The 21,097-nt window shown below is 35.6% G+C and overlaps 2 protein-coding genes across 4 annotated transcripts; both read left to right on the top strand.

Moving 5' to 3' along the window:
• The first annotated feature begins 1,572 nt into the window (after positions 1-1,572).
• On the top strand, positions 1,573-9,526 carry LOC102586554 (chaperonin CPN60-like 2, mitochondrial). The gene is made up of 18 exons (XM_006342916.2): positions 1,573-1,741; positions 1,841-1,862; positions 2,033-2,164; positions 2,823-2,982; positions 3,223-3,398; positions 4,086-4,181; positions 4,273-4,377; positions 4,733-4,819; positions 5,592-5,681; positions 6,762-6,842; positions 6,922-6,990; positions 7,077-7,154; positions 7,477-7,572; positions 7,655-7,754; positions 7,824-7,927; positions 8,021-8,126; positions 8,894-8,972; positions 9,054-9,526. The coding sequence occupies exons 1-18, from the start codon at positions 1,704-1,706 to the stop codon at positions 9,103-9,105; spliced, it is 1,671 nt and encodes a 556-aa protein (XP_006342978.2). The 5' UTR covers positions 1,573-1,703; the 3' UTR covers positions 9,106-9,526.
• A 1,121-nt stretch (positions 9,527-10,647) lies between these two features.
• On the top strand, positions 10,648-20,349 carry LOC102586224 (uncharacterized). Of its 3 annotated transcripts, none has more exons than XM_015306748.1 (6): positions 10,648-11,338; positions 13,290-13,487; positions 17,759-17,821; positions 18,186-18,246; positions 18,315-18,428; positions 19,288-20,349. In XM_015306748.1, exons 1-6 carry the CDS (start codon positions 10,775-10,777, stop codon positions 19,938-19,940), a joined length of 1,653 nt encoding a protein of 550 aa, XP_015162234.1. In that variant the 5' UTR covers positions 10,648-10,774; the 3' UTR covers positions 19,941-20,349. The 3 variants fall into 3 exon arrangements, with proteins under 3 accessions (XP_015162234.1, XP_006342977.1, XP_015162235.1); XM_006342915.2 differs by having other exon boundaries at positions 17,669-17,821; XM_015306749.1 differs by lacking the exon at positions 17,759-17,821.
• Positions 20,350-21,097: the final 748 nt, after the last annotated feature.

Raw genomic sequence — 21,097 nt, 5'->3', positions numbered from 1 at the left:
GGCGGAATGACCTGGGAGACCCCTGTACTTGGCTCCTTTTGTCAGTTGGACCCTCCTACTTATCACTTTGCCAATCAAACCCTTAAACTCATCAAAACACAATATTTTAAACCCCTCTGACCATTGACCGAGCTTATGTGGCATTAATATTGGTGAGTTGGAAATATGCGTGATTACACGCGCTTGAAAGCGAGTTAAAACAATATTTTACTTTTAAAAAAATCAATTTAACAAAATTAAAAAATAAGATCCATCTTTTTCAACCCTTCTTCATCCACTTACCCACCCACCCACGACTTTCTTCTTCTCCACCAGCCCTCTCTCCTCTAACCCTCACCACTGCCCTCAACTTTCTTCTTTCTCCAGCCCCGCATCTTTTTTTTTTTATACAAATCAGTAGCAACCTCAACTTCTAAAATTTTCGTTTCTTAGGTTTGAAAAATATTAGTATCATTATTTTATTAGATGGTTTCAACGAGGAGATATAGATAATGTGAAGGATGATGGTGACTATTGAAAATTTAAAAACTCCATTGATAAGCTTGAAAAAAACTTTAAAAATAATAAATGGGTCTTGTGAATTTGTAAAATTAATTAAATTTTTTAATGGGGTTTCATTGAGTTTGTGTTGGTGAACTTGTAGTTGAATTTACAAGTTAAATCGAAAAGAATTTGATCTAATGGGTATGAATTTAGTGCTCAATTTGTGACCAAATATGAAGAAGATGACTATTTGAAAAGTTTAAGAAATTAAAAAATTGATCTATTTGATTTTTTAGCACTTAATTCCGTATGTGGCACTAAAAAATGATGTGGAATACCGCGTGTAATCGTGTCCATTACACGCACACTGACCAGAGGAGAAAAGGGCTTAAAATGTTGTGTTCTGATGGGTTTAAGGATCTAGTTGGCAAAATAGTGAGTATGAGGGTTCAACTGACAAACGGAATCAAATACATGGGTCTCTCAGGTCATTTCGCCTATTTTTAATATCAAATTACATGAAAAAACTGTCTAATTAAAAGATTTTGCATAATGCTAAACTCAATTACCGAAAAAGTTTACGATAGTATTTTTAGGGTGGCCTAGTGGTTTGGGCTTGGGACTTCCATGTTGGAGGTCTCAAGTTCGAATCCCATTGCCAGCAAAAACAAGGGGTTTGCCTTCTGGGTTGAGCTCGTCGCACCGAGCTTGCCTAGTGCGGATTACCTCTCCGGTATGGTTTGTGAGCTATTGCATAGGAGCAAGGGTTTTACCCTGTGCGCACCCAAAGAATAGTGGCTGCGGGTTTTCCTTGTCATAAAAAAAATGTATTTTTGGCATATCTAAGAATAATGATTATGAAGGGATGACTTGATTTTGTGGGATCTATTAGTTTTTTGATAAATTCAAGTACTTTTAAATACTTGAAGTATGTTTTCAGCTAAGAATGATACTTTAAGGATGTAGTTTAAGTTTGAGGTATAGTTTAAGGATGATTTTGGCCAAAATATTTTAATGTAAGCAAATTTGAAAAAAATTAGTGCTAAAATAATTAAAAATAAATTTAGAATTAAGAGAAAAGGAATTCTTAAACCATAAACCCTACAGAAAGCATTTTAACACGAAGCAGAGAGAACGTGGAGAATTCCCTGTCAAGTCTGCTACTTCCGGCAGCTCCATTCTCCCATTTCCTCTCACTTTCACACTGTTCGCTTGGGGCAATGTTCAGAGCTGCTGCAGCTGTTGCTTCATCAATCAGGTATTTACTATTTTGTCGCAATTTTGCTTCTCAAACACTTTCCTGATTCAATATACGGAACACAAAGTTCACTAACACTTAAACATTGCTTATTGTCAGGTCCTCAACTTCCAGGAAATTGGTAAAAATCCATTCTAGTATGATTGTAATTGGAATATTTTATTATATTCTCGATAATGCTCGGTGTAATTTTGACTTTGGGGACTAGAATTTGTTTCAGAACAATTGATTGAGTCAATGGGATGTATTTCATTTATGGCTGATTTAATTGATTTTTGATTTGTGGTAAAGGTTTCTAGTAGGATTATTTCTAGCAGAAATTATGCTGCCAAGGATATCAGTTTTGGTAGCCACGCACGGTTAGCTATGTTACAGGGGGTTAATGAGCTTGCAGAAGCTGTAAAAGTCACTATGGGACCAAAGGTAATTAGGATTTATGTTATGCATCTCTTGATCTGTTGCTTATAGAATTGGTCACCGGTATTGTATACTAGGAAGACAATTTGAATTAGATCTTAATGTTAATTGGAAAAAGGAAACTAACTAATCAGAGATGTTACCAATATGAAATGTATGATACTGATTATGGAGATTCGCATTTCCCTTTTGGTTTTTACACTCTCTTACATTTATACTCAATATGAACACTTGACGAGGAACACATTCATATACTTGAAAATGTTTCTTGTTTTGGAGTACTTGGTGAAGAACAAAGCCATATTGGACAGAACAGGATAGACTTTTGAGTTTCAGTTTTCAGCAGTGATTTGTGGAGGAAACTTTTCGAACATTCCTTTTTATTCACAGACCCAAAAAAGGATGCAAAAAGGTGCTAACTTAGGTTACCAATTTTAATTTATTGGGTAAAAGACGTTATAGCACTAGAGGATGGTAGGATTTCAGTTATCTCCATCACCATTTTCTTCTGAAAGGTTCTACATGCTGTAAATGACTTTTCCTCTAGATTTAAATGAATAATAGCTCGATTATTGCATTTCACAAGGTCTCTTGATTGAAAAGAATAACTTGAGTCATCATCATCATACTGTAGACAATTCTTCGTCTTTTTGACACAATCCAGGGACGTAACGTGATTATAGAGAAAAGCCCCGGGAATCCCAAGGTCACAAAGGATGGTGTCACTGTAGCCAAAAGCATCAACTTTAAGGAAAAGGCAAAGAATGTGGGAGCTGATCTTGTGAAGCAAGTTGCTAATGCTACTAATTCAGTTGCTGGAGATGGTAAGATCTCAACTTTGGATTAGCTTATTTGTGAATCATAATAAATTTGTTAACTTGCAGTAGATATTTTTCCATGGTAAAGGAACTTTTTATATTCATCGCTATCTGTTTCCTGAAAAGAGATTTTTAGTGATATCACAGTTTTGAATCTTTGAGGTGCACTTTTTGAGTACGATGGTTGTAGCTTGTGGGGTCAAGCTTTTCACAAATTTGTCTAAATTGAATGTCATGTGGCAACAGGTACCACCTGTGCAACTGTGCTTACTCAGGCAATTTTCACAGAAGGTTGCAAAGCTGTTGCTGCCGGTGTAAGCGTGATGGATTTGCGTAATGGTATTAACATGGCCATTGATGCTGTTGTTGCTGACTTGAAGAGCAGAGCAGTCATGATTAGCACTCCGGAGGAGATTACACAGGTGAAGGGTTAATGGAGATTCGGACCAACTTGTATCATGCTACACATCAATCAATCAATCAATAGACTAACCCCAAATGCTAACTACTTGGGATACGGGATACCAAACTAGATGGGGCTGTGGAGAAACACACAAGTCATAATCTGAACATTATTTAAGCCTGCTTTCTGCAAGTCATAATTCAGTTTCAGACAAAACCACTTCACCAGACTGCTCCCACCAGTCGATATTTCTTTCCCATTTTCAATTTTCCGGTTCAAGTTGTGGTTTTGGTTCTTCATTTTGCCAAACTGACTTGTCAGCTGGGAAAAAATCATCTTTCTGAAAATACGATGAGATACTTTTTTCTCTTTCCATAATTTTTTTGTTGCTGCTTTCGTTTTCCCTTTTTACATTTTCCTTTTACTTGAGAGCACAATGCCTTCATTTTCTTTTCCTTACGTTGGAGCTAAAACCAGGTCTTTACAAGTTATGATCAACAATGATGCTGTAATTCAAATTTAACTGCATGACATGTGAAGCGAACTAGTTTACGAACACCTGTAAATTTGTGCATTCCTTATAACTTATGTAAGAAGAATTATTGAAGGCTAGTGCTGTTAACTGAGAAAAACAAATTTGGAGTTCTTACATGTTTTCCCCCCCTAAATGGTCCCCCTTTTGAGGATGATATCTTACTTCGCATAGGTGGGTACTATATCTGCAAATGGTGAACGTGAAATTGGGGAAATAATTGCTCGAGCCATGGAAAAAGTTGGGAAGGAAGGAGTTATTACTGTTGCGGTAAGTATTGCTGATATTAGTGTTTCTGATACAAATGCACTGACAACTATTTAAGCTTGAAATTGAAGTCTCATATATTTTGAATTAACAGGATGGAAATACCTTAGATAATGATTTGGAAGTGGTGGAAGGAATGAAGCTTGGCCGTGGTTATATATCTCCTTATTTTGTCACGGACGAGAAGACTCAAAAATGTGTATGTAATGTTTCTACTACTGAGAATTTTCTTAATTGGGGACTTGGGAGGTTTAGATGTTTAAGGGTAGACTGAAATTTCTAAAAAATGTCTGGCCAGTGGCTTGTTCATGTAGAGCAATCGCTTAATGATGTAGATGCTAGAAACTTTCATTATTACTGCAGAAGAACCTTCTCATTATCTTCCCCAAATCTTTCCATTTCATAGTGGCAATTGGCAACATTTCCTGATTTGTTCCTAACTTGCAAGTCAGAAAGTAGTTCTGTCAGCTAATGCATACGCGACGCAACTATCTCTATATCCTGTATCAACCTATAAAGTTCATAACATGATATTATGACTTAAATGTAAACAGGAATTGGAAAATCCATTGATCCTTATTCATGACAAGAAAATCTCAGATTTGAACTCGCTTGTGCAGATATTGGAGCTTGCTCTTAAGGTAATTAGTATCTTCTAAGAGCTTATGTTTGCATGTTTTTTTTGGATAACTGATCTTATTTCACCAACACTCATGACACATGTCTTTTCCTTTTTCTTCTTCTTTTCTGGGATAAAGGAGAGCTTTATTGATTAAAAAAAAAGCAAAGAAATATGACGCTTTAAAAAAGGGAAAAGAGTTTGAAAAATACTCCAACTTTGGCCGAAATTGCTGTTACGATACCAAACTTTATGGAGGACCTTTTACCCCCTTGCACTATTTAATAGTGTATTTTAAAGGTATATGTGCCCACGTGGACACGTTAATATTTATAATTATGCAATATTTATGATGTCCACGTGGGCACATATATACCTTTAAAATACACTATCAAATAGTGCAGGGGGTAAAAGGTCCTTTCCAATGTTCGGTATTGTTACAACAATTTCGGTCAAAGTTTAGATATATTTCAGACCTTTTTCCCTTTAAAAAAACAGTTATAATTCACCATGGTGAGGAGAAAAAGTCCTGGTAAGAAAATGGCAAATGCTGAAAAAACAGCTTAATGAACCATTTTATAAAGGGAGCTTTCCTGCCATGTTGCATGGCTGTAAGTGCCACATCCCAGAGAGGCTGTTACTTTGTTAGGACAAAATATGTCTGTGTAAGACTGTAAGTTACAAATGTTGAATAATAGCTGCAGAAGTAAATACCTGTGAAAATGGAAAGGAATTGTTCTTTTGCAATAAATGTACAATAATCATCGCAATATTGTTTTCTATCTATATTGTAGAGAAGGAGGCCTCTGTTAATCGTTGCTGAAGATGTGGAAAGTGATGCATTAGCTATGCTTATCCTAAACAAACATCGTGCTGGGATTAAGGTATTGAATTCTCTAATTGTTTTTGTTTTTTATTATCATGTTTCAGCATATAAATTTGAGGATCATTTTCCTGTGCATTTTGTAATTAATCCCCATGCTCATACCCAGAATGTCTTTTATTTTCAAGTTACTTTTAGGTTTTCTATTTAATGCTGTCTTTTTGGGGTTAATAGAAGAGCCAACTTTGGCCTAGTTTTCGTTTTTTATTATACTGTTTCAGCATATAAATTTGAGGATCATTAGTCTGCACATTTTTGCAATTACTCCCTGTTGATTAGATAAGATAAGTGATAATATTAACCATGGGAACGAAAACACCTGTATACACTAGATCTGGTTATGGTTGATTTGAAGAAGTTGGTTTCCGAAAAAGCCATTGAGGCTTTCTCCCAAGGGGGAGATGGTGTCCCTCGATACCAAGGTCAGTTATGTGTCCCGAATGTTGATGAGTATACCAAAAAGTAGAGAGAATCTACGTCAAAACATGGTTCTCTATAAAAGACACCCAAACATCTATACAAGAGGGAACTACAAGGGTGCACCAAAAAGTAGTCAAAGGACATAAAAGGCTATTTCTCAAGTGTGCAAACTCATTTCGATCACCTCAAAAGCTCTCATATTTCTCTCGTTCCATATAACACACATAAGAGCTAATGGATCAACCTTCCATGCGTTTTGCCTTCTACATCAACGTCTTCTAGCCCAACTGTGCAGAACATCTCTAACGGTACCCGTTATTACCTATTGTACACCAAATTAATTCAAAAGCACCCTCCACAAACTCAATGCCACTCTGTAATGCCCTAATAAGATGATCAACTTCTTCACCCGAATACTTGCACATAAAGCATGAGCTAACATGAGTGATATTTCTCTTCCTTAAGTTCTCAGCTGTCAGAATCACTCCCCTCTCTGGGCCCCAGGGATCCAGATCGAAAGATATGGAAAAGGAATCTTCTCTCTCACGAGCAAGCTCTGATAGAGAGATTTGACAGTAAACAAACCATTGCTCCTCAAGATTGTGCCTGATTTGCTTGTAGAGTAACTTCCTGTTGATACCCAGAATTTCATGTATTTTAGGTATGTGCCATTAAAGCTCCTGGTTTTGGGGATAATAGAAGAGCCAACTTGGAGGACCTAGCAGTTCTTACTGGAGGAGAGGTAAGATGCCCGTTTCATGCCTTAATTTATTGTTGGTTTATCACTATAGTTTCAAATTCTTAATGTTTTGTTTGTACAGGTCATTAGTGAAGAACGTGGTTTGGATCTGAACAAAGTTCAATTTGATATGCTTGGTACTGCCAAAAAGGTTCATATATTCACTATTCAGTATTATTTTGCATCAATTTGAAGTGTTATATACATGCATAATATACAACTCATTTTTTTGAGCAGGTTACTGTTTCCCTTGATGACACCCTAGTTCTGCATGGAGGTGGGGACAAAAAGCTAATTGAAGAAAGGTGTGAGCAGGTAGAGATGCTTTATCCCCTTCTTTCATTTTATTGTATTTTGAAAATTACTGTGGGTGTTGAACCTATTTCCTTTGTCTCTAGTCTCCTACTTTGTCATACCTTCGAAGAGCCGAGATGTCATTCTGTCGTATATTTTGTATTTTCCCGTTGAATGAATTTACTCTGTTTTTATTTCAAATTCTTATGTGGAAGGTCTGAATTCCTTGTGGGCATATCTGGAATAGAGAGTCATTAATTTTGTAGATTTTTTTGGTTAGTGTCATTGAAAGTGCATGTTTCCCCGGTGAGTAAACACTGACAAGTTGTGCATCTCTGAACAGCTAAGGATAGCCAAGGAAAAAAGTAGTGCCATGTTTGATAAGGAGAAAGCTCAAGAGCGTTTGTCAAAGCTATCTGGTGGTGTTGCTGTTTTCAAGGTATATTCCTCAGGGTTTGAGCATCCTCTGTTTGCATTTAGTTACACTCTCTGTGTCCTAATTGGATTGTACACTATTTCAGGTCGGTGGGGCCAGTGAGGCGGAAGTTGGGGAAAGGAAAGATAGGGTTACAGATGCCTTAAATGCAACAAGGGCTGCTGTGGAAGAGGGCATTGTTCCAGGTAGGTTATTTTGTTTAATGAATTGTCTCTTCTTCTGTTGACCTGAAAAAAACAATGTTGTTTCCTTAGGTGGTGGTGTTGCTCTCCTATATGCAACCAAATGTCTAAAAGGCCTTCAGACTGCAAATGATGGCCAAAAAAGGGGAGTTGAGATCATTGAGAATGCTCTCAAGGTTCACATCACCTAGACTATGTTCTTTTTGTACTAGTTTCTTTCCAATTGGTTAGTTTCTGTTTTGACATGGGAATTATTTGCCACCTCACAGGCACCTACTTTTACAATAGCTTCAAATGCTGGCGCAGACGGTGCCTTGGTTGTAGGCAAGCTCTTAGAACAAGATGATCTGAATCTAGGATATGATGCAGCTAAAGGTTTGTGCTCTCACATTTCTTTAACTCAGTTTGTCTGATTGCATTGTGGAAGTGTTGCCTAATATTCGTGAAATGAATTTGTTTGGTTAACTATTTATATATGAAAACAATATCTATTTGTTCTACCTAAATGGTAGCTTCATTTATATTGGATCTTCAAGACACATTAAATAAAATCCACCTTTCTCACTCTCTGAGTGAATGACTCAGTTGGGAGTGCAAACCATTTAATCTTTGAGTTGATTTCCAGCATCAGATCAAAATTTTTTGGAGATTGCAATTGTACATTCAGAAACTATAGAAATTGGACTTTAAATTATTCTAGAACTCTTTAAAGGAAGTTGTAAAAAAAAGTTGTTTCAAAATTATACTTGTCACATCTGAAATGGGACATCAGAAGTCAGAACTGCTATTATCCTAATTGTAGAGAACTTCCCCCTAAACTTTATACTACCTGGGAAGAGTTCATTTCTTAGTTCTTGGGAACAGTACATTTATGGAATTTTAGTTTGTCTGTTGTCTGTGCATATAGTGTCTTTTTCCAGAAAATGCCCTCTATGAAAGAGTTGCAATCTGACAGCTGCATCTACTTTTTTGTTGCTAAATTTTCACGCTGTTCTAATATATGATTGAGAAATCTATATGTATGCTTCTTAATGGGCATAGAGTACTTAAAACAGCTATATCAAGTTTTATTATGGTTCAATTAGCTGCTATTAACTCGTATTTCTGTACAAACACATGTTCGTTCTCTTTTGCATAAGCAGGTACGTACCTACACATGGTGAAGGCTGGAATTATTGATCCCGTGAAGGTAGTTAGAACAGCATTAGTGGATGCTGCCAGGTAAGGATCATAACATGTTCCAGTAAAACATTGGGTAAATCTTTCACTTATATTAACAGAGATTGACAATATATACTGCAGCGTCTCTTTGCTATTGACGACAGCTGAGGCTGCCATTGTGGACCGTCAATGAGAGAAAAACCCACTTGCAAACCGTATGCCAAACATGGGTGGTATGTACTAATTTAGAGAACACAGATGAAACGGTTGATGATCGTGCTGTGGCTGTGTGAGGAAGCAATCCTAAGGCGTTTCACGCATGGTCCCTTCATTTAAGTTTTAGTTTTTTGAATTCACATAATTGATTAGGAAGTTATGTGAATTCACCACAAACATTGAAGAAATTGTTAATTATCCCAATTCCCAGTGTATTAAAAGTTTTTGTATGGGATTACTGGATAGCTCAAGGTCTCATTGACCTCTTACTAGCCATGCCCAGAAAGAAAATAATTCGCTGCTACTATTTATTTGCAGTGTGTATTATTTGATGGAATGAAATTATACCAAAACCAGTTGGTTCCAGCTCAAAGCAATAAATTCAGTTGAATTCTCTATATCATGTTATCAATCACGAAAGAGATTGTAAATTGTACAATATTTTAGCTCGATTGAAATTAACTATCAGTTGAGTGATCGTATGAGAAGTAAATTTAAAATATATTTGCTCTACGTAGAAATATTATGAGAAATGACTTTATTTAAATTTTAATATAATATATTGATTAAACCAACACCACATGAAAGAGATCATTGTATTGAGAAGTTATGAAAGCGAAGATTGCCCATGCTTTTATTTTATTTTGCTAATCAATAGAATTGTAGTAATTAATTTATAGTAGCATTACTTTTTACAAATAGAATAGTAGTTGATTAATACTCCTTGCCCCTTTCAATTTAAGTATCTTTGTTTAAAATGAATTCCTCTATTTATATTAATTAACTTTCTAAATATTATTACATGTCGGTTTTTTAAAACGACAAGATTTAAAAGGAAGTTTTAGTACTCTTTAATTTAAAATTAAAAGGTAAAAAAAGTTTCATTTTATTATAAACTTCATATTTATAGAAAGAGTAGCAGAATTTAAGTTTTGCTTAAATGAAACTAATGTCACATAAACCCATGTGTCCAAATTAATAAAATTGACAGAACACATTGACATTTCCTTAAATATATCATTATATTTTATTTGGCCATTTGAACTACAACATGTTCTAATTAAGCACGTGAAAGATAATAAAATATTTCTATGGACATTTTTGAATAAAATTTGAAAAAAAAAAGTTTCGACTATGTTATAGCTTCTTAAGCACACATTATATAGATTAGTTAATGTGATTTAATTCTTTAAAATATAACATATATAGTTCGTTAAATATTTGTTGAAGACCAAAGCATATTACGAACCTTCTCTCAAACATAAGAGATCAATTTTTGTCATTTTCTCTTCTATTTTGAGGGTAGTTCTCGTCAAATCTAACGGATAGAGTTCAATAAATATTTTATCGGAGACTAAGAATGTTAAGTTTTGGCAAACTTGAAAGGATCGAAGTTGCTAAATTCATACTTAATGGACCATTTTAAAGTGTATATTAAGGGACTTATGTTGAACATACACTCAAACATAAGGGACCATTCTTGTCATTTTCTTCACATTATATAACACAGGATTCATTACACATGGAGCTTTAGAACCCGCCAATTTCCTGAATTTCCAATGTTCTTAACAAAACCCAAACCCTGCCTCTGCACAAAGTACAAAAAATCTGTATAACTCCGCCGGAAAAATTCACCAACGGCGGCGATGACGACGACGAAGATGATAATCGAGAAAGTGGAATTAGGAACGGTGAATGCATCAGCATCACCGGCTTACAAATCGCCCTTCACCATCGGCGATGAAGTCGAGGTTAGTAGAGAGGAAGTGGGTTATAGTGGAGCTCGCTACGAAGCTGTCATTGTTGAACCATTGAAGCCAGCGGCTCCGTCTCCGTACCGTAAAAGCGAAAATAAGAAAAGGGGTTTTTGGGTTCAGTACAAGCATTTGTTATCTGACCAAGGTCAATCGGTATCTAAACGCGAGTTCGTCAGAAAACAGTCCCTTATACGACCCGCACAACCGGTTGCGAAGTGGGATCAGCGGCGGTCTTTTCGAGTGGGCGATGTTGTTGATGCATTTCATCTTGCAGGGTGGTGGACTGGGGTTGTTGTTTCAATTGTTTGGGATGATGGTAGTAATAATGGTTGTAGGTTCCGGGTTGCTTTCAAGGACCCGGATGAGGAGATTGAATTTTCTGAACATGACTTGAGGTTTCATCTGGATTGGGTTGGTGGAAATTGGGTCCGTCCTGATCCGCCGCATGAAAAGGTACTCCCTTTCTACCCTTTTTTTTATTTTTTTTATAAGAATGGTGTACGGGTTTGCACACACCTCCACTAGTTCCACGGGATAACAGATAAGAAGAAATCATGTAGTGTTTTTGTTTCTGTTGAGATTTGAAACTAAGACCTTGTCGAATGCCACGTCCATTTCTGCTTCAGTTCATTCAAGTGCGATTACTTGGGACAGAGGGAGTAATAAATTTACCTTCAATTTGCTTGTGTTTATTTAAGATCAACTTGGCCAGAACTTTGAACTAAATAGCAAAGTTTTGTTCATACTGTTTTTATGCAAGGGAGTTGGATATTTACTTATTCCATGCAACAATTTTTCTTATATATGAACATGGAATCTTAATAAAAAATTTCACTAATTTGAAAAACGACAACCAATTCGAAGATAATTTTGATGATGTACTGTATGGTGTTCTTACTAGGGTGGTTGATGTGTTTCCTTGTATGTGCTGGGTGGCCACTTCTCTGTTATTTACTCTATATCGTGCACTTTCTCAACTCTAGATATGATTTTGCATTTGCATTAATAGATTGTTCAGCACACTCTATCTGCATATGCATCTAGTTATAAATAAGTAGTGTGAATCAACTTGGAGCTCAAAGTCTCGGTCACTGGTAACTAGTGTATATTTGTTATTGTTGAGTTCCACATCGGTGTGACGAGTAGAAATGGGTCTCTTTATATGGGTCTTGAGCAATTCTAACCTATTGAGCTAGCTTTTAGGGTTGAGTTAGGCCCAAAGTCATTTTCTTTATGATGGTATCAGGGTTAGTGTATATTTGTTATTGTTGAGTTCCACATCGGTGTGACGAGTAGAAATGGGTCTCTTTATATGGGTCTTGAGCAATTCTAACCTATTGAGCTAGCTTTTAGGGTTGAGTTAGGTCCAAAGTCATTTTCTTTATGATGGTATCAGGGTTAGTGTATATTTGTTATTGTTGAGTTCCACATCGGTGTGACGAGTAGAAATGGGTCTCTTTATATGGGTCTTGAGCAATTCTAACCTATTGAGCTAGCTTTTAGGGTTGAGTTAGGCCCAAAGTCATTTCTTTATGATGGTATCAGGGTTAGTGTATATTTGTTATTGTTGAGTTCCACATCGGTGTGACGAGTAGAAATGGGTCTCTTTATATGGGTCTTGAGCAATTCTAACCTATTGAGCTAGCTTTTAGGGTTGAGTTAGGTCCAAAGTCATTTTCTTTATGATGGTATCAGGGCTAGACCTATCTCAATTCATAGTTTACTAATGTTGGCCCCCATATTAAATTGCCCACACTCCAGATGTCCAGTCTTGGGCGTGAAAGGATGTTGAGTCCTATATTGGCGGGCTGAGGAGAAATTGGTTATGATCTTGGGCAATCCTCACCTCTTGAGCTAGCTTGTGAGGTTGAGTTACGCTAAGTGTCCATTTCTTTGTCAGTTAATATGTTTTGATTGGACCTCCCATATCATTGATAACGTTCCTTATGCCCATATTGTGTCAAAAATATCTTTATGTTCCCTTATCTTCACAGTTTAATTAGTGCAATGATTAATTTGCTTGTCCAGTATATGTTTCAGGTAGAACAGATCATTTTGTCTTGTAGAATATCACTTGCTAGTATGATGGTGGAGCATGTAATTGTTGGTTCACATGACGTCGATAATAATATTTAAGTTCATCATGTCCTAGCTTAATTATTTACCTGCTCTAAGTTCAATGGATACCCATCTGTGTTAATAATGAGGTTATGTCCAAATCTTGGGAGTAGTTGTCTATTGTGAGAATTGACATGGACGGTATAATTTCCCGAGTTTTTGATATGTTTTCCTAACACAATGTCTTGGAGATGCCACTGTACATCTTTTTTTTCCCGGTTTTATTTATTCAAAGCTTTACAGCATTAAGCAATATAATCACTTACTCCTGTGTCAATTGTATCAGATGTCTCTTCAATTGGGAACTCCAAGTCCTACATTAAATCATATGATCAAGGGAACAACCTCTTCTAAGATGAAACTGGAAACAGATACTAGGACTGATGAGGTACGGCCTCCGAAGAAGTTAAGAAGTAGAAAACATATTGTAGAAGCTTTGGAGAATCAAGAATTACCCAGGCCTTTTGTATCTGGGAAGGCATTTGTAAGTGGCTTCTACCATCTTATGCCTCGCTCATGCTTTTTACTTCTGATGTTTTGCATGATAACTTCAATTTTGTTTCTATTCTTTTTGAACTTCTGTAAGTCTTCTATCATTTATTTCCTTTGAAACTGTTTTGTCCGGGCTAGCTTGTCGTACCTCGACTTTTTTCATGAGTTACCAGCTACCTCCCACTAGCACAGGAATTGGGTAATTCTGTCCACTGAGGCTTGGATAGATGGGAGGAAATCACCATTGTTGTTGCCTTTGCTGAGATTTGAACCCGAGACCTCATGATTCTTAATCCACTTCATTGAGTGCAGTCCTCATGGTAGCCTACTTCATTGAGTTGCGGTCCCATGGTTCTTAACCCACTTCATGTATTTAAATGTTGTTTTCAAATAGAATCCGTTATTGTAAATACTACTAATGCAGAGGTAAATGTTTATCATGATTGAGGTTTTTGGTCAATCTTGCTTATTAAATGTTGTCCATAAACACTAATTAGTATTGTAATTAGGTTTATGAGTTATATTTGTAGTATCAAAATGGGGGGGGGGGGGTCCAAAATAAACTTCGAGGCTACCCAAAAAACAAGAAGAGAAAGTGCAAAATTAAGACGAACTAAGATAAATTCGATACATTTCTCAATGTTGTAAAATCAGTTCCATTGTAAAGCTTTAAAATTTTAAAGGATAAAGCCAAAAATTAAGTAACTAATACTCCCTCCGTTTAAAAAAGAATGATCTCCTTTCCTTTTTAGTCTGTTGAAAAAAGAATGACCTCTTTTCTTTTTTGGTAACATTTTAATTTCAGCTTTCCACGTGGCATGTTTAAAGCCACAAGATTGAAGAGCAATTTAGTACATTTGACATAACTTTAATTTAGGACCACAAGATTCAAAAGTCTTCTTTATTTTCTGAAACTCTGTGCCAAGTCAAACCAGGTCACTCTTTTTGAAACGGAGGGAGTATATATGATTATGAACATTCCTAGAAGTTCAAAGTCAATTTCGTTCTCAAGTGCACATCCAATTACTGCATATTTTGTTATGTATAGACCTCATTTCCGCTACCAACTTATTTGTTCCCATAGCAATATATTATAAAAAATTCATCTCCGAAAAATATATCTTTGTGTTTACACTTTTGCATCTAGCCAAACTCATATGCTCAAACTGATCATGAAAACCATACTCCTCAAAAGCATCTAGCCAAACTCATCTGCTCAAATTGATCATGAAAACTATTGACTTCATAGCTATGAAGACTAAGATATTATCCCAAAAATCTGCCTTCCAACCTCGTACCTAAGATAAGACTGCGTCAAAGTACTCTATACATGAGCAATTTAATATTACATAAATGTACCTTGCATTTTCCTTTAGCCCCATTTCCATATGCATATTCTTACTTCCCGCTGTGCTATATGTGGCACCATATATTCCATCTTGCATCCCTAATAATATAAAGATTTTACAAATTAAAAACCCGATGCTCCATAAAGTCCAGAGGAATTGTCTGAAAAAATTGATGCTCCATAAAAGCCAAAGAACATTCTTACATCCATTGGCCCATTCTATTAAATCTTAGTGTACAGGGAAAGTTATTTTTTCTAGGAAAATGTTGATACTCTATTTTTTTTGTTTCTACATATTGCGTTCACTCCACTTAATTATCCTTCTTGCTCATCGTGGTAATAAACTAATCAAGTTATAAAAGATAAATACATAGACAAGAATTTATGCGCCATAACCAAGTTTTTCATGAAAAAGGTCGGATGATACCTAATGCACTTTAGAATCAACCAAGAGAAAACAAAAAACCCACTCTAACAACACATAACTACATAGTACATACTATCTTGTTTTCATCTTCTTACTGCCTTCAATCCTCAGACTTGTGAAGATTAATGTAATTACTTTGTACTCTTCTCTAGACTTTATTGTTGTCTTGTCTCCATCTGGACACCACCCTCATTTCCTTGCGAGAAGTTTAAAAATGGAAGTCTTTGCTACAATTCTTCAGGATGCTGTGAAAAACTAAATAAAAGGAAATTTTAGCAACGACAAATATTTTACAGAAACAAATTTCCCAAAAATAAAGCTAATTAGTTATTTAGTATTAGTACTAATAAGCATGCAATGACCATCATAAAGAACCTACAAAGACACATCAAGGTTTGAGATGACCACCCTTTCGAATTACAACATTTGTAAGATAACTAACTAACCCAAAAATAGCTACAATAGATTGCTGGTATAGTTTTGTACGGAACTTTGTTGCAATGCATTTTGTGCTGCATCTGCAAAGAAGGAAAAATTGGTCAAATTTACATCCATGGAAAACTTAATATATCCCAAATCAGCAGATTAAATTAATGACAACCCTGCAAAAGAAGCAGAAGGTTGTGAAACGGGCAATTTCAACTTTTACTGAATAAAGACGTTCCGGCTTTCAAACATATTTAAGAGGAGGCCGTGAAGAGATAAAAGAAAACGGGCAAGCAAACTACTTTCATTGAATAAAAACGTTTGATCTTACGTTTGGATTTTTATGCGTATCATAATTATCCTTATTGAGAAAAGGAGAGAAAAGGGATGGTTCTTTTGGTTTTTGAAGAAGTGTCTTTTATATTTGTAAAAATAGTATAGTAGATAAATAGGGGAAATAGGATTAAAGCCAAAAATTGACAAAAGAAGATAATTGGGTTTCTTGCTTAACGAGACGTGCCATGTCACCAGTTTTATGTCCTACAATTATATATTTATATAATTGAGGATCCTGTCTTAAATAACAAGGATATAAAGGACTTCTAAACCTTATTGATTTCTATGCTGTCTGCATGTTTCATTGCTTTCTCCGTTCAAGAATAGCTGATACAACATACTTATTTGCGATCGTTGGAACACCCAGGAAAATGTAACTTGTGGGAAGCATTCAGAAGTTAGTTATTGTCAGAACAAAATTGGTTTGTCAATCTTTCTTTTAGTTTGTCAACTGTGAAAAAGAGACATTTTCACTATTGCTTGAGCAACCCAAAAGGACTTTAAAGGAGGTTGTTTTTATGTTCCATTGAATTGATTCTCCTTTCATTTTCTCTTGTTCTGGTTAGGGTTTCAGTGATTCTAGTCCTTGAGCTAAACGACGACTGTGTTGAGAAATTTGACATTTCTACTTCAGAACCTTCAAGCATTAAGAGAACATGAAAAGTTGAACTACTGTTAGTTTTTTCTACATTGTACCCAGCAATTTTTATTTTTTTATTTTTTTGATGACAAGGGAAACCCGCAGCCGCTACCCTTTGGGTGCACACAGGGTAAAACCCCCGCTCTTATGCAATAGCTCGCAAACCACATAGGAGAGGTAACCCGCACTAGGCAAGCCCGGCACGACGAGCTCGACCCAGAAGGCAAACCCCTTGCTTTTGCTGGCAAGGGGTTTGGAACTTGAGACCTCCAACATGGAAGTCCCAAGCCCAAACCACTGGGCCACCCCGAAGGGTATACCCAGCAATTTTTTCTCTATGAACCTTCTCTTTTAGATCCCGCTTTCCCTTTTTGTGAAAACTATATGTCTCTGTGCTGAAGGGAATGAGATTCCCGAATATCCATTCTTTTCTGCCTGTTCTCTCCATTCTCTTGGTACAAACTGAATGTCTGATTTTTCTCTTTCCCAGCTCACTGAAAAATTAAAAGAAACAAAGAGATTAGATCCCCAAATATTGTGACTTGAAGAACTAATTTTGCTTCTTAAATATACTTCAATAATCTTCCTCTTTTTTACCCGTTCCTAGGAACTCCCGGCCTTTTGTCCCTTGGTGACACGAAGCCACAACCTTAAGGTTGGAGGTGGAGGCTGCTTACCACCTAAGCAATCCCCTCTTGTCAACAACAGACAACAACAACCCCCTCTTGTCATACTTCAATGATCAAGTTCTGTGGTTTATTCTATGTTAAATTGAACTTCACTGGCTACTGTTACATTCAGTTTGTTTATCAACTTTGTTAGAATTTTCAGATTATAACCTAATCAGCATTGTTAATGAATGACTGTTTTCATCTGTGTTGAAGCAAAAGTTGTTGGTTTACATACCTATGTATCTCTGTATTGGGGTTGTAATTAGAAAGGGATACAGTTTGATAGAGCCTGACTCTTTTGGTGGTTTATGCTAAACTTTTGCAGACTAGAAAATCAAGATTACTTGATTTTGTAGAAAACCAAGATTACTTTGAAAGTGTGGTTGATGTGGGAATCCTTTCACCCTGTGTCCAGTCTCTCCAGCACACCGGAGATGAGGATGCGAACCTAAGTGATTTTGAATTTCCAATTATTGAGGTAACTTATTATTATACGGCTCATTCATCTGCATCTTAGCTATTATTTAGAATCTGGGAATTGACATTTGCATATGATACTTGGATACCAGAATACCATCACCTAGAATGGTTTGATTCTACCTACAGCATGGGCCTAAATAAAGATTTCAATGATATAAAAGATGTCATTGATTGCTGTGATTGGTCCAAAGGGTGGGTCACTGATGGATTTCTCAGTTATCAAAAAAAAAAGATGTCATTGATTAAAGTCTGAATAATCCATAGGCTTGAGTTTCCTTGCCTTTCTCCTCCATAAGTTCACTTTTCTGTTCATTTCTGATTTATTCTGGTATTTGTTTTCTATTTTATTTTTTGTCATCCAGGGAAGCAGAAAAAGAAGTACCATGGACCTGTCTGCCCATAGATCACTTGCTGTGACACAAGGTAACTGATTTTGGAATAGGGTTTTGTTCACATGTTGCATCATTGCGTAATGTTTTGCTTGATGACAGGTGTGGAGAAACAAGTACTTGAAAGCACTCTCCATGACTCGTTTAATGAACAAAATGCAACAAATCAAGCCGAGTTATCTTCAAGAAAAACTGATGGGATAAATACTTCAGCAGGTAAAGCATGCATTTCCAGTGCAATTTTAACACAATATTTCTAGTGTAGTCGTGTATCCTGTTGCAATTGCTAATCTTAATGATGTTTAGTAATTACTAATTCCTATGTGCTTAGCTTCTTTGTTTCAAAGTTTGTGGTTCTCAAGGAAATTTAATTCGAATGCTAATTAAATTATTCCTACTTGTTTTAACTTTTATCTAGATAGCTTAATAACTACTTTTGCTGTACCAAGAGCTATTAAGAACTCCTAGCTGTCTGCATTATTTGATACTATTAAAATATGAAAGAGATTTCTAAAACTAAGCGTCATCTATTTCTAAGTGCATGTGTTCACTTACAACAAACTGCAGTTGAACAGAAAAAAATAATATTGAGGTGTTGGTGCAAGACTGAAGTTAGTTATGGATAGGTTTGTGAGTTTGAGCTCATTAGACCTTATAATTCTATACAGGGCTACAAGCTCAACCTTGATATTTTTAAGGACTTGAGAAGGAATTAATGTATTTCTACACTTTCTTTTCCGGATAAGCTAGTCACATTTCAATTATTCATTTTGATATCTTCCTTAAAAAAATATAGTTGGATAGTTAATGTTAAATATTAGATGGAAGGTGACCACTACCAATCAAAGTAGTACTCGAGTGAGGTTCCTAAGCCGTCGAATCGACAACTATCATTTTCATATTCAAATGCGGTGATCATTTGAACCATTTTAAAAAATAAAAATGTTGAGACCTGAACTGTTTTGTTTCCATCTAAAAATCTCTTAAGCAGTTGCTCGTCATTTCTGATATCCCGCAGTTCCCTTGTATTTTTTATGTCATGATCAGGTTTGGTTAATCTAGTCATCATTTGCAGGAGCCTCTGCTGCAGCAGTCCAACCATGTGCTGGGACCACTATGCCTGAGATTGAGCCGAGGTTGGTACTACCATTTAAGAAGAACTCTGCTCTTTGGAGAGAATTTGAATCCATGGAAGTATTTAGAAAAATTCCGCAAAATCCACATTTTTCACCTTTAGCACAATATGAGGAGAATAAACGAGAAGAAGTAGCTTTACTGAAGATGACGAAGTATGTTTTTTTTGTTGAGAGGATACCAAAGTTAACCGTTGCTGAACTTAGTAGTTCAGTTCTCATTAGTGAGATGCTGGACACTATCAAGGACTTGGAGGAGTATGGATTTGATCTAATACCGATTAAATGTCATTTGAATGATTTGATGTTGAACAACGAGAAGCAAACTCAGCTCCGAAGCAAGTTGGAAGAAGAGGAGGGTAAACTCAAAAAATGCCGCCTTGACAAAGCAGTTGCTAAAAACGAGATTAACAAGATTGCTTTGAAGATAAAGGATCTAGAGAAACAACTTATGTCAGCCAAAACCATGATCGAGACAATGGAGCATCATATCAAGGTATCAGGATCTTTAAAGGGTGACATTTGTGATGACATTCGTCACGCTGAGCGTGATTTTGAAGCAACAGTGGCTTCAGTGAAGCAAATCTTCAGCTGAAAGAGAACTTCACCTTTTGTAGATCTTCATGTGAAAGAAAACTGATTTCGTCGAAATGTTGAAGTTAAGAAATCCTTGCCGATTTCAGTTTTACATAGGAGTAGTATGTTTCTCATTAAAAACAAATTTAGTACAGAACTTCTTAGTTATGAAAACATATTTTGTAAATCAGTTTCATATATTTCCTTCTAACGTTGATAATAGTACTTTTTGAGTTACTTTCTAGAGAAGATTTGTGTAGTTGATGTTAACTTGTTTGGGTCAAGGCGTAGTTGTTACAGTGTTATTAACTCAGTGTGCCAAGTGTTTGTAAATCAACTGATGACTATTAATAACACTGTAATACTGTCTCTATATAAATGGGGAACTAGTAACTTGAGCAATGGTAAAATTTGGGAGGCGAAAGAGAGATTGTTGTTAGCACATCTATTTTAATTGTTTGACTTACTATTTAAGCTTGAAATTGAAATCCATATATTTAAAATTAATAGAACGAATGATATATTTTATTTGGGATCCTCCCATTCGTGTATAATAATTTAGTACAGGCTTAAATTGAATAAGAACTTGGACCTCAAATTAAATCTATATCGGGTCTTGATATAGAATTATTGTGATCAAATCTTTGATTCTCTTTCATATCCTTTATAGTGCCTTATCTTGTTTGTTTGATTATTTGCTGTTACATATTCATCATATTCTAAGAAAAATTAATTAATCAATGTTTTAATGAACATATGTGAATCTACCTGATGAATTATGTTTTGACCTTGTTACATATATAGATACAATAAAAAATTGTTTTCTTGATAGGTCATAGTATATTCGTTTTTTTTTTTCAATATGTTCATACCATGTTTTTGAAAATTTTATACAATTTAATTATATAATTACATGCAAACAAAAGTTGATTTCTCAGAAAGTATTAAGAGAATGAATAATTTTCACATCAACCTAAAAAAAAAACCGTTATGAACCACATATGTTTCATTGCTTTTCCTCCAATTTTGCCCATTCTTATTTTTTGGGCTTCGCTTTTAAATAATATTTCTTCACAAGTAACTAAAACTTCTCCTAAATTATTTCTTCCAAGCTCATTCAGTTTCTATTTTTTAACAAAAAGTGACACCTTCTGTCTTGTGATAAATGAATTAACA

This window comes from Solanum tuberosum, unplaced genomic scaffold (genome assembly GCF_000226075.1).
Source record: "Solanum tuberosum cultivar DM 1-3 516 R44 unplaced genomic scaffold, SolTub_3.0 scf00040, whole genome shotgun sequence".
Taxonomy (NCBI): Eukaryota; Viridiplantae; Streptophyta; class Magnoliopsida; order Solanales; family Solanaceae; genus Solanum; species Solanum tuberosum.
The sequence above is the reverse complement of the archived record's forward strand: the minus strand, read 5'-3'. Positions and strand labels throughout refer to the sequence as shown.